This window comes from Puma concolor, chromosome B3, assembly GCF_028749965.1.
Source record: "Puma concolor isolate L17-30 chromosome B3, mPumCon1.1.hap2, whole genome shotgun sequence".
NCBI classification, from domain to species: Eukaryota; Metazoa; Chordata; class Mammalia; order Carnivora; family Felidae; genus Puma; species Puma concolor.
In genome coordinates, this window is record NC_141672.1 from 100,939,117 (window position 1) to 100,953,263 (window position 14,147).

Below are 14,147 nucleotides of genomic sequence, written 5' to 3' on the forward strand. Positions count from 1 at the left end.
TGCCTGGGTGGCTCAGTCGGTTGAGCAACTTCAGCTCAGGTCATGATCTCAAGGTTTGTGAGTTCGGGCCCCATGTTGTGCTCTGTGCTGACAGCTCAGAACCTGGAACCTGCTTCATATTCTGTGTCTCCCTCTCTCTCTGCCCCTCCCCCACTCATGCTCTGTCCCTCAGAAATAAATAAACATTAAAAATAAATAAATAAATATATAACAAATAAACAAAACATCTCCTCCCCTTCCCCCCACCCACTATTTCCTAGCTTTGTCCATGAAAAGACCTAGAAACAGTAACCATTCTAATAACACCACCAACCTTAGTGCCCAGATTACAGTCTTTTTTTTTTAACTTGTTTTATTTTTTATTTTTTTAAATTTACATCCAAATTAGTTAGCATATAGTGCAAAAATGATTTCAGGAGTAGATTCCTTAATGCCCTTTACCCATTTGGCTCATCCCTCCTCCCCACAACCCCTCCCATAACCCTCAGTTTGTTCTCCATATTTATGAGTCTCTTCTGTTTTGTGTCCCTCCCTGGTTTTATAACATTTTTGTTTCCCTTCCCTTATGTTCATCTGTTTTGTCTCTTAAAGTCCTCATATTAGTGAAGTCATATGATTTTTGTCTTTCTCTGACTAATTTCACTATTTTAATTCCACTTGAGATCCATGTCTTTCTTCAGTACTAGAAAATTCTCAGTATTTGAATATTGATGTTCCTGCTTCTGGGATTTCCTTCTGCAGCTTCTATTAGGTAGATGTACATATGTCTTTGTCAGTCTCTCTTCAATGTATGTTAACCTTTCTTTTGTATTTTTATCTTTTTGCTTCTCTTTATCTCCTTTTAGGTGCATGGTCTCTTATTTCTCTTCTAATTCATTTCCTCTTCATTTCATTTGATCAGTGTAACCATTGAGTTTGAGTTTTTAAGTGCAATGACTGTGTTTTTGTTAATGTAATTTCTACTTGGTTCTTTCCTAAATTCAGTGTTCTTTTGGTAAAAAAAAAAATATTAGCTCTTGCCTAATAGTTTCTATTCCTGCTTTTTGGGGAGTGGGCAAATGAAAAATCCTGATTTAAAATATTTAAAAATAGGGGCGCCTGGGTGGAGCAGTCGGTTGAGCGTCCGACTTCAGCTCAGGTCACGATCTCGCGGTCCGTGAGTTTGAGCCCCGCGTCGGGCTCTGGGCTGATGGCTCAGAGCCTGGAGCCTGTTTCCGATTCTGTGTCTCCCTCTCTCTCTGCCCCTCCCCCATTCATGCTCTGTCTCTCTCTGTCCCAAAAATAAAAAATAAAAATAAAAAAAAAGTTGAAAAAAAATAAAATATTTAAAAATAGATTTTAGATTTAGATTTTTATTTATAGATTTAGAAAATCTAGTTATTATGGTATAAGTTTTGTCGTGTCTGCCGTTTCTCGGTCTTGGTAACTTCTTTACGCAGTTTGTTATGTTTGTGAGGTTATTTTTAGCAGGGTTTGCTTTCTGAGAGAGCTCCATATATTCTACATAAATAAATGTCATTATAGGTTGATTTCACATTTACCTTTCCTAGCTTATCAGAGTTTTCACTGCTTTCGGTGTACCTTTCTACACTAAAATTTGGCACAGTGTCCCCACACCATCTGGGAAAGATGAATTTTCTCTGACCACTGACAAGAGCATCTTTTCCACCCATGACTCCAGTTTCATTTCCATTTGCCTAATGTTATGGGTAGTGTTTTATAGTCTGTGTTTCACAGGTGTAGTCCTTCATGACTCCCACACATGCATCAGTTTTTAGCTGTTAGACTCTTTTGGCTTCTGTTCCTGTTTACTGCTCTCACTTTGAGTTACTGCTTTATTTTTAGTGTCAGGGTATTTTCCTTGCCTGAGTTGGAGTTTAGCAATATTTCCTTCATTATATTTTATCCAACATGTCCATTTGGACATCCATGGTTTGGAGCAGAATAGTGTTCTGAGTCCTCCTCAGAAAACTATATTGACCAGAAGCTTCTATTTAAGTTCTCATGATTCTTAAGAAAATGTGAAAAATCAAGTAATGGCATCTTAAATGCAACTTTAAGTCTTTATTAGTTATTTTTCTTTTGATTAACTGATCTTAAGATGTAAAAATATTTCTTACAACATTAGACTGTTTTAGGAAGGCATAAAGAATGTAGTATTGCTTCTCTTCTTCTTCCCTTTTTTTTTTTTTTTTTTTTTTTACTGGGGGTGGGGATTGTCTGAATTTTGTTTCTTCTGAATCACATATCGAAGAAAAACAAACAATATCATATCTCATTTTAAAAATTGCTCAACATATTCCCTTCATGTAATTTCAAAAGAGACTAGATGGTCTAGAAATGTGACCTATGAATAAAATTAAAAAGTTACATGCTTTTGAAGATATTTATTATAGTGTTAACCTTTAAAAGTGAAAAAGAATATTTAACAGTAGGAACAGTTTAGTACATTATGTTAAGTGCAACTCATTAGAATTGTGTAGCCATTTAAGGCATGAATTATAAAGATTATGTGGAGATACATATTCCTTCTGTTTTTTGTAGGAAAGCATAGTATGAAATTGTGTGTATAGATGAAAATTAGAAGGGAATATGAAAAATAAAAACAATTGGATGATGGTGGAAGGATTATCAACACTTTTTTCTTTAAAAAGAGTTTCCTTCAGTGATATTGCCATTCTTGCCATTCTTCCCATCTAAATGGAGCCAAATAGTATTCCTATTCTTGGTTAGATTCCAAGTAGATGTGGTGGGGTGAGGCAGGGATGGGGGTGGAGGAAGGAGTGGCAAGTGGAGGCCAAAACAGTCACCTTTGTTTCTGAAGCTGATACTGAAGTATGTAGCTGAGGTGTGAGCCACATTAGGTCTGCTCACTGAACCCAGAGTTATCTCCCCAGTTGCAGCAACACCCCAGACCAAAGCAGGCCTCTCCCCCACCCTGCCCTATTCCTGTCCCTAGTTGGAGTTGATCCCACGAAGATGGAGAGTGAAACTGAGTTGAACCCATCCAGTTTGTTCTACCCAAATAAATCATTCCACCTGAAGTGAGGGCCAGAGAGAGGCCACGAGTTACTGTATGAATTTCTACCACAAAAGATAAGGAATCATGAGTGGTTGGAGGTAAGAGTTCTAAAGTAATGGTAATTTTAGAATAAAAATGTCATGTGTATATTTTGGCATTTTTTTGATTAGCTAAAGTGTAGTTACTGAAATTTAATTACTTTTATTTTTGTTAGAATTTTGAGTATATCCCAAATAATAATTATTTTCTGCCTTTAGGCGTTTAAATGCAGAATTGGAGGCAAAAACAGCTGATCTGGTTCGACAAGCTGAGGAAGTAATAGTAAGTAAATATGCAATTATTACTAATTTCATGTGAGTGCTAGTTTTTTTTTAACTTTTTAAAAGTGCCCAAAACATAAATTTTTAGTTCAATGAATTATCACAGAATGAACATGAATATATGAATAGGTGTATGTATATATATATGCAAGTATATGTTTTTGATATGCACGCATTTCTGAAAAGCTACTGAAAAAGTGTTTTCTGTTTGATGTTCCAGTCATCTAATTAGTAAGAACATTCATACTTAGTAATCTTTCCCACTACTTTAAAATTAATGTTTGAGAGTAGATGTATATAATTAATTCTGGTAATTCAGTAAGGATAGAAATAACATGGGCTCTGCAAAAAAGTTGAATAAAGGATAACAGTCATCACTGATACTCAGATGGTAATTTGTTTCTTCAATTCTGCAGTTGGATGTGACTCAGATTCTTAGGGCTAGACTGTAGTCAGTTTTATAGTTAGAGAAAATGTAGTGAAGTTTTATCACTAGACAATATAAGCATATTTTGCCCCATTTTGGCTACCAAATTGTTTATTCCTAATGTAAGCAGCTCCGTATTTATTCCTTAGAGGAATAAAGTGGCTGCTTTCAAACTTTTTTCAGTTTTTACTCTACTTAATACATCTTCTTTTAAATTCTCACCCATCCCCCTTAGGAGGGTAGTGAAGAATAGGGAATAATTTGTTTGAACTGCCTTATACAGTCCTTCATTATTCGTTAGTTTTGAAATAAGAAATATATGTTATATATAATATGTATACATATATATAATATGTATATATAATGTATAATGTATACACATATATAATATATAATATAATATATATAATATACATGTACACACATATATACACACATACATACACACACATCACATTCTTTTCAGGTAATGTATTCAGATAACGGTTATAGACTTGCTAGTTTCATTTGTAATTAAATATTTTACTAAAAGTAAATTTTTATGATATCTTTTAGTTTTTGCCAGTGTCTAAAGACTAGGAAAATAACAAACCATATTATAGGAAAATGAGGGATTTATTGCTCCAAGAATCCTCTAATAAGGACAATCTACCTCTACCCTGAAAAAGAGTAAAGTAGAAGCCCAGGAAGGGCTAGGAAAGGGGAGAAGACATTGCTGCCCCACAGAAGCTAATGGATATAACTTTTGCTGCCTTGAATTTTTGTTTACTCACTTTCATGTCTTGATACATCATTACAAAAAACTTAGTACTTTAGTGCTTCATGATCTTCTTAACATTGAAGTCGTGCCTATTTTGAGATAAGTATTTCTACCCATTAAACAGATTTATGTTCTCATTTCCTGTGAGCCTAATTTCCTTTGTATGTTACAAGTTGGAAGACTAATGTGGTGGGGAAACAGGAGTTAGATAAGATCACATAAGGCATTGATACATTTTTCCTTTAAAATTGACTTTCTTAATCCAAAAAGAATGAAAGGTGAAATTACTTTGTTCCAAACCTTATATTCATACCATAACATTTCGAATTCTGTGCCTGGATTTCATGGAAGCTATGGACAACTCTGAAATGATTAATGATCAGAAAGGCACTTAACCATATCCTGGTTTTGTGATTTTTGTTTATATGACTTACCTTTACTCATTTAACTAGAGAGATCAGCAAGAAGACCAATCGAGGCCTGTTTCAACACAAATTAAATCATATGAAAAGGAAGAGGATTGCAATTTAAAGTAAGTTAAATCTCAAATACCATTTTTTTGATGATGCATTTGGATCTTTTTTTATGTAAGATCTTTTTGCATGTAAGTATTGGAAATTTATAATTTGAAGAATAATGTAATGTATAATGTAGTAATAAAATGGGAGCTTATATCAGCCAGACACAATGTAAACCCTTTACCTACTTTATCTCATTTAATTCTCAGAGTACTATTTTGAAATAAATGTTATTGTCCTCATTTTAAAAATGAGGAAACTAGAACTTAGCAAAGTTCAGGAGCTTGCCCAAGGATATATAGATAATATGTAATTTCACTGAGATGCAAACCACAGTTGGTTAAGATTTCCAAACCTGTTCTTACATCCTATACTTTCTTTTAAAATTGCATATGAAAATTAGGTAAAAATTAATAAATTAGTAAAAATAGAATATATTAGATCTTTTTTCCCTTGAATTTCATGTGGACTTCAGGTATGTTAAAAGAAAAAAATAGGGACCCAAAAAGTATTTAGGAATAAATTTAACAGGAAACATAAAAGATCTATGTGAATAAAACTATAAAATCTTAAAGCTGAGGCAATAATGATCACCCAACATTCTAAGTTTCTTTCTATGAGCAAAAGTCAGACTATTCTCTTCGAAGCCAACAGATAGGAGTTGGGTTTTGAACCTCAAGCTGAGTCTTTCTATGCCATGATCAGTGAAAATCCAGTTGATGAAATCTCCCAGCCTCGTCTCTGGGTGACCATATGGAACTTATGGTAGAAAAAAGTGTGGCTTTAGCTTTGTAGTTAGGTGGTAGCCAGTGAGGAAACTGATCCTGGAAAGATAGAGAAGTTGTATTAAATGTACCAGCAGTGGATTTAGTAAAACTGCCACCTTTGCTAAATGGGAAGGCAGAACAGGTGTCAAATGAACTTGTGCGTTAGGGAGAGAGGTTGGAAAACAGAATATTAGTAGTATGTGCTGTTAGTTACTATTAGCTGTATTATTCTTTGCCCACTGAATGGTCTTGGCACTTTTGTCAAAACTCACCTGACCAGAGACACATGGTTTTATTGGTGGACTCTTCAATTCTACCCAATTGATCTATATATCTTTTTTTTTTAATTTTTTACTGTTTATTTGTTTTTGAGAGAGAGAAAGAGTGTGAGCAGGGGAGGCGCAGAGCGATAAGGAGACAAAGAATCCAAAGCAGGCTCTAGGCTCTGAGCTGTCAGCACAGAGCCTGATGCGAGGCTCGAACTCATGGACCATGAGATCATGACCTGAGCTGAAGTTGGACACTCAACCAACTGAGCCACCCAGGCGTCCCAATCTATATATCTTTTCTTATGCCCTCCCTCACTGTCTTGATGACCCTTGGTTTGTAGAATTAGCTGCTTTTTGACAAGAAAAATTATGATGTAGAGAAATTCTTTGAGGAACAAAAGCCTATTAAAGCTCAGCCTTGAAGTAAAAGTCAAACTAAAGATGTGCGCTTCATGCTATTGATAAAACTTTACAGTGGATTAAGATTCTTCAGGGCAAGGATCATTTTGAATGGCACCTAGTGAAACTTTCCAATTGGGTAAAATGGCTCAGTGCAAAGATCTAACTAAAGCTGTAGTTTCCCCATAGAAACCTGACAATTTCAAAGTAAGCCGTTTTTAAAGTCAGGAAGGAGAAGGGGAGGAGGGTGAGGTGTTCAGTTTAAAGAAACACAGTCTCGGAGAGAACTGTAGGTGTGGTAATGGCACACAAAACTAACTGGAATCAAATAGGTGTGAAGTCCACTAGTTTTTGAGGGAGTTTTATTGGCAAAGAAACTTTGAGTGATAGACTAAAACTGTGACTGTTTAAATCTTAAAACAGCTGTGCGTCCTCCCATTCTTCTGAGATGAAGAAGCAGGCTGTGAAAGCAGCACAGCCCCAAGAGGGTCTAATGTTTAAACACCTTAGAAGGCTTAGAAACAGAAAAGAAATATGTTATTTAAGCAGTAGTATAGTTGGCTCATACTTGAAATATTGGGACATCATTCATTTACTCAAAAATACTGCGTATGATACAGCAATTCTCCTTTCGCTGGTTACCCAAGAGAAATGAAGACACATGTCCAAACAAAAACCTTTATGCGAATGTTTATAGTACTTTTATTTATAATTGCAAAACTGGAACAACTCAAATATCTATCAAGTAGTAAACAGGTAGGATAAGCAAATTATGTTATATCCATGCAATGGAATACTACTTGGCAGTAACAAGCAATGAACTATTGATGCAGCAGCAACATAGAAGCTAAGTGAAAGAAGCTAGACTAAAATATATGTATGCTGTATGATTCCATTTTTTAAAAGTTTTTATTTAAATTCCAGTTAGTTACCATACAGTGTAATATTAGTTTCAGGTGTACAATATAGTGATTCAGCACTGCCATACATCACCCTGTGCTCATCATGACAAGTGCACTGCTTAATCCCCATCACCTATTTCACCCATCCCCCCACCATTCACCTCACCTCTGGTAACCATCAGTTTGTTCTCTGTAGTTAAGAGTCTATTTTCTAGTTTGCCCCTCTCTCTCTTTTTTTTCCCTTATCCCTATGTACCTTTATTTGACATTCTGGAAATGGTAAAACTATAGAGACAGAATCTGATTTGTGGTTTTATGTTGTGGAGGGGAGATAATTAACTGCAAAGCACAAGGGAACTTTTGGGGGTGATGGAAACATTCTCTGTCTTGGTTGTTATGGTTATATGATCATAAAGTTTGTTAAAATTTATAGAGCTGTATGGCTAAAAAGAGTATATTTTACTGTAAATCAGTAAATCTTTCTGAAAAAAAAATGAAACAATTTTTGAATACCATCCATGCCAGGTCTAGCTACTGGTGATACAGTGATAACAGACCAGGTCCTGCTTCCAAGGAGTTAATGCCTGGTGCATTTTAATTTTTTTTAATAAAATTTTTTCCCATAAAAATTTTTTTATATCATCATTTGACATACACACATGAAACAACTTATCCTTATTATATATAACACTTTTTGATACTTTATGGGAAATGATGCTATCAAAATTCCAAAATTTGGATTACAGAGAAGATGAGGCATGGCTTTTATCAAGTAAATGAATAGATTGAAATGATGGTAATGACTGCTAATGCCTAGTTTCTGTTGAAGCAAGTGAGAGACTGATTTCACAAGCCTAAAGATAAATCTGTTGGTTTTCTTTCACAAAATTTTCCTTAAGTGCAAAGTGGTGATGACACCTCTGTTTATCTTGGTCAGGTGACTTTTTAAAAAAATACTACTGTTTGAACAATTGGCTTTTAAACATGCTACTTGACTATTGGGAATTGCTGAATATGGAAGGTAATTCTGTAGAGAGATAATCCATTTTAGCTTGGAGAATAATACACCTAAATGATTATGGTCAGGCAGTATACATTATAATAGGTCTTCAACATCCACGGTTACTCTGCCAAACAATACAGTTGGAAAACCAGAATCTAGCTTCTTTTTTTTTTTTTTTTTTTTTTTTTTTTTTTTTTTTTTTTATTTTTTTTTTATTTTTGGGACAGAGAGAGACAGAGCATGAACGGGGGAGGGGCAGAGAGAGAGGGAGACACAGAATCGGAAACAGGCTCCAGGCTCCGAGCCATCAGCCCAGAGCCTGACGTGGGGCTCGAACTCACGGACCGCGAGATCGTAACCTGGCTGAAGTCGGACGCTTAACCGACTGCGCCACCCAGGCGCCCCTCTAGCTTCTTAACAGTATGGGATACATATCCTTCGGTCTGTTGGAAGCAAGGTTTATCACACAAATCATTTCATGTTACGTACAAACCTTTCATGGAGAAATGTAATGAAAGTAACTAGAATACTGTATTTTAGTTCATTTTTCACAGAAATACACTAGCAAAGTAATGTCACTCAGCTAAACCTGAGGGAGACAGATAACCGTTAAATGTCTTTTGGCTGATACGTTTGTGTATCTGGGAAGGAACAATGGAAGCTACAGAAAATGTAAGGAAACAGCAAATATTTTTGATATGAAGGCCATGGAAGAGGACAGTTAAAATTTGGTAACATTTTAATGTCATATGTGAGAATGATTCTTACTCTGTAATTTTAAGCTGTTTTGAAAGCCTTCTTTTTATTCTTTGCAAAGCTATTTCTGGTTCTTTGAGAGGTTGTATATAATATCTATCTAAGTATATTTTTGTATTTAATATTGAAATAACCTATGTGTAACTAGTTCAGTAGGTGACATCTGATAGAAAGTAATTTTGTTTTTATGTCCTTATTCTGGTAATGAGTTCTCAGGGGGATATGATGGAGTGTTTTGTTTTTAAATATTTTATTTATTTATTTGTTTATTTATTTATTTATTTATTTTGGGAGAAACAGAGTGAGAATGTGAGTGGGGGAAAGGCAGAGAGGGAGGGAGAGAATCCCCATCAGGCTCCACACAGTCAGTGAAGAGCTGCACGCAGAGCTCCATCCCACAAACCATGAGATCATGACCTGAGCCGAAATCAAGAATAGGACACTTCACCAACTGAGACATCCAGTGCCTGTTTGTTTTTTAATAGCAACAAGATATAGAAATAATAATATATGTAATGGGGATGATCTAGACAATTGATCAGGGGGTAGGTAGAATCTTGCTGTGAAGAGCCAGATAGTAAATATTTTTGTATTTGTCAGCTTTACAGTTTTTGTCACTACTCAACTTCGCTGCTGGTAGTGTGAAAACAGCCATAGATAATGTGAAAATGAGTTGATGTGGATGGATTCAGCCCATGGGCCAGAGAGTGCAGACCCCATAAACACTCTTTGTATTAAATAAAAACATATTTTGAAAACTGCGCAGAAAAATGAGTTGTATTTTAGAGGTACAAATTTCTAGTAATAAATTAAGTCAGTCACAGGGATGTAATGTACACCACAGGGAATATAGTCAGCAATATTATAACAACTTTGTACGGTGACAGATGGCAACTAGACCTATTGTGGAGATCATTTTGTATTGTATAAAAATACTGAATCATTATGATGTACACCTGAAACTAATAGACTATTGTATGTCAATTAAAAAAATGTGAAGTTAAAATGTTTAAAAAAATGAATTGTATTTTAGATTCATGCATTTAGCAAATATTTGCTCGGTGACAATTTAAGAACCTATATACCATGTACTACACCATGTACTAGGCATAGAGCAGTGAACAAGGCAGACATGATTCCTACCTTCATGGATTTCACAGTGTAATGGGAGAAACAAATACAGACCACGTATTTAAATGCATTAAACAAAGGATAACACTGGTGGGCGCACACTAAAAAGCCTTGTGGTGAATTATTTTGTAAAATAGATAATCCCTGTGTGTAGCCAGTAATCACTCCTTATGATTTTAATTTGTTAAAGTTTGTGCTTCATTTTCCTACAAAAATATTGGTATTACATTATAACTTCTTAAAGGTGAATTATTTAACCAAAGCAATTTTCTTGTGTTAATAAATTAACATGTGCATAACTAGAATTATAGCAAAGTCTACTTGGTAGTTGTCTATTTTCCCTTTCAGATGTAATTACTGTTGACTTTTATTGTGTCTCAGCTTAGTATCGTCTATTATTAATATATAATGTTTATTTTTGGTCTGTAGAGGTCTGTTGTCTGAAGGGATAGTTCATCTTCATTCAGAAACTAAGGTATGAAATTGAACTTGCTGTAAATGTAATTACGTTGTATAGAATTTAGGTTATTTTTTAGGCTTTTCTTAGAACAAAACAGAGGAGTATGACTCTACAGAAATAGAATATAAGCCTTGATACTTAGAAGAGATGCCTTCATGATGTGTTACTTACAAAATAAGCTGAATCCTTTTTTGTCTCATAATTTCACTGAACAATTTGGTTATATACTGGAAGAAATTCTGAGTAAAATGAATCTGTAACCTAAGGAGTTTGTTTTCCCTCTGAAGCTGAAATTCACCAGGTATTCGACCCAAAAAAGAAAATTATTTATATACTAAGAAGGTAATTTGAAAGGTTTATTCATTCATTTAAATATTTGCAGTGTATAGATCACTATTACAGGTGCTGGGCTTATTGAGATCTACGGGTTCCCCACCCACAGATATCTAGGCCAAGAAAACAGCGTATGTGAAGGCCTGCCTGGGGAATAATCAGTGAGGAGAACTCAGTTCTGTGAGTCATAACATCCAGTTTAATATTCCACTAGCCAGCTGAATATCCTTGACTTTATGGGACTCATTTTCCTTATCTTTGAACCTGTTGGTGCTAGTGATATCTAGGTCTTTTCCAGCTATACAGTTTCTGGGATTCTTTAAAATACAATTTAATAATTCCATGAAAATAGGAATTCTTCTGTGTAGTAAACTAGCAGTTCTGTGTATTACAAAACTGCTTTCCAGGGCAAATGATTAGAATCTAATTAATCAATAATTTAAATTCTTTGATGTAGCCAAAGACCAAAAATGTTGATGCAGTGAACAAGATTCAAAACAAACTACACTCTACAAATAAAGGAAGGAAAACAAATTCAAGGTATAGTACAGTTTTAAAAGTATTACTTTCTATTTTTTTAGTTTTATGATTCATACTATCATGATTTTAGTTACTAAGCTCTTTCTCTTTCTCCAGATCTTTTTATACCTGGCATTGTATATATCTTATCTACATTCAGTAATTTAAAACATTCTCAACTCAGAAATGTCTTACAGCAGTTAGTAAACATTGTACACAGTTCTTTTAAGCAAAATCGCCACATTTCAAATTTTTAAATGTTATTTTTAGTGAGATACTTTCTTAGAACTGAGTCTAGACCATAGGTGTCTTTGCCTAGTTTTCTCAGACTAGTCTACTTTTTCGAACATTTAATAGAACACCATACATTATTGTGTGTATTGACATACAGAGTGATTTGGTAGGCTCTAAATAAGACTATAGTATCATTATAATTTACATTCTATTGTATTTGGTGATAAAGAATTCAAGACTGTTCTTAGTAGTTTAAGCTTGAAAAGGGGACCCAAGAGGCAATCTAGGATAGGAGACCTTCTGGAAAAGGAAGGTCATACCTACAATGGGTTGTACCAACACGCTTCTTATTCACAGTAAATTATTAAGTGTCTATTACTTATCCAAACTGATACTGCATTATAATCCTGGAAAAATCTTTGTTAATGTTGGTGTCTTTTAATAGGCTAAATAACTTTTTTTGTTTTTTGAATAAAAGAAAAAATACAGTGAAGGGATAAGGAAAATAAAATAAATCTAAAATAGATTGATAGGGGAGCCTGGTGGCTCAGTTGGTTGAGGGTCCAAATTGGTTTCGGCTCAGGTCATAATCTCATGGTTCGTAGGATTGAGCCCCACATTGAGCTCTGCACTGATAGCGTGGAGCCTGCTTGGGATTCTCTCTCTCTCTCTCTCTCTCTCTCTCTTTCTCTTTCTCTCTCTGTGTCCCTCCCTCTGTCCCTCCCCTGGTTACACTCATGCTCTCTTTCTCTCAAAATACATAAACATTAAAATAAATAAAATTGATAGAAGAAAAGAGAACATATACTGCGTACATCAGTACATGCATGCATACATAACTGGTTATCTTATTTTCAGACTTCAAAACTACTTTTTAAGGAAAAGTTTGTTTTTATAAATAGAATTCTGAAGTTTGTGCTTATGTATTAAAAGAAAGTTAGGCTTTAAATTAAGTAAAAAGTTAAAAACAAGGCTTTGGAATCATAAACTTGATTGGTTAGGCTTGGCCCATTCCTTAATGCCTTTACTAGTGACTTTTATTTCATATTTCCTCTCTTGTTAAGAAAAGCAAATCCAGGGGCGCCTGGGTGGCGCAGTCGGTTAAGCGTCCGACTTCAGCCAGGTCACGATCTCGCGGTCCGTGAGTTCGAGCCCCGCGTCAGGCTCTGGGCTGATGGCTCAGAGCCTGGAGCCTGTTTCCGATTCTGTGTCTCCCTCTCTCTCTGCCCCTCCCCCGTTCATGCTCTGTCTCTCTCTGTCCCAAAAACAAATAAAAAACGTTGAAAAAAAATTTTTTAAAAAAAAGAAAAGCAAATCCAACTTTTGGTTGATTTTGATTCTGGTTAGAATGTGTTTCTTTAGGTGGAAAAAAAAGTTGATTTTGATTGAGCTAATAAATGTTCACTCTAATTCTTAAGAGGTATTATTCTCAGTGTTTGCAGAATTATGGCTAAACGCAATATCACTTTATATAGTTCTTCAGCAGCATATAAGTTAAAATCCGCAGTCTGGATCTAACTTGGGAGGCCAAGTTTAGCACTCTTAGTTTTGATGTTTACTTGTTTGGAGGCAATGTGCAGATAAACTGGTTTCATAAGCCTTCTCTAGCTCTGTGGCCGTGTGATTCATAAAGATTGAAAGTCAGCCAAGTCTTTTATAATATAATCCTTGGAAGTATCAATTATAGGTTTCATCATAAATTCAAAACTAATAATTTTTTAATTAATAATTTTGATCTTTTTTATTTGGATAAAAGTCATATTTCCTTTGTATGTTGACATTGTATATAATATATAATGAGTATGTATATGTGTGTGTATGTTTATTTATAGTATAAAATTGAAATACTTTGATGTACAGACTGCCAATGATGTTGCCATTCCAGAGGATTTATCAGACTTTTCTCTTGCTAAAACAATTAGTAAAATTGAAGGGCAACTGGAGGAAGAAGGCTTACCTGATTATATCGATGATGATATTTTTTGTGGTGTTAGTAATGACATTGGAATAGGTAAGTTTTCTTCTGTTTATTTTTATCTGTATATCACAATTACTTAGAAACAGATATTTGGGAAATATTTTTTTGCATTTAAAAAAAGTATTGTGATATCTTGCACTTGTTTCAAAATCATCTAGTGGGACTTGATGGTAGGAGGAATGAGTGGAATTATAGATACATAAAATTGGTTATGAGTCAGTTGAAGATGGATGATAGGAAAGTGGTTTTTCATTGACAGTGTCTTTCTACTTTTATATGTTTGACATTTTCCATTATAAAAAGTAAAAGTGAAAAAGACTATATGGTATTGGTTTCATTGACCACTGTT

At 34.7% G+C, this 14,147-nt stretch overlaps 1 protein-coding gene across 3 annotated transcripts in view; it reads left to right on the forward strand.

The window, feature by feature from the left end:
• TEX9 (testis expressed 9) overlaps positions 1-14,147 on the forward strand; it is a 63,782-nt gene that overhangs the window by 7,641 nt on the left and 41,994 nt on the right. For 2 of the 3 annotated variants that reach the window (XM_025919724.2, XM_086710761.1), the window contains exons 3-7: positions 3,280-3,343; positions 4,982-5,061; positions 10,704-10,749; positions 11,525-11,607; positions 13,653-13,831. In XM_025919724.2, coding sequence (XP_025775509.1) covers positions 3,280-3,343; positions 4,982-5,061; positions 10,704-10,749; positions 11,525-11,607; positions 13,653-13,831 — 452 coding nt within the window. Of the gene's footprint in view, positions 1-2,780; positions 3,121-3,279; positions 3,344-4,981; positions 5,062-10,703; positions 10,750-11,524; positions 11,608-13,652; positions 13,832-14,147 lie in introns of those variants that run through there. The other variant, XM_086710760.1, reaches the window with a different exon arrangement.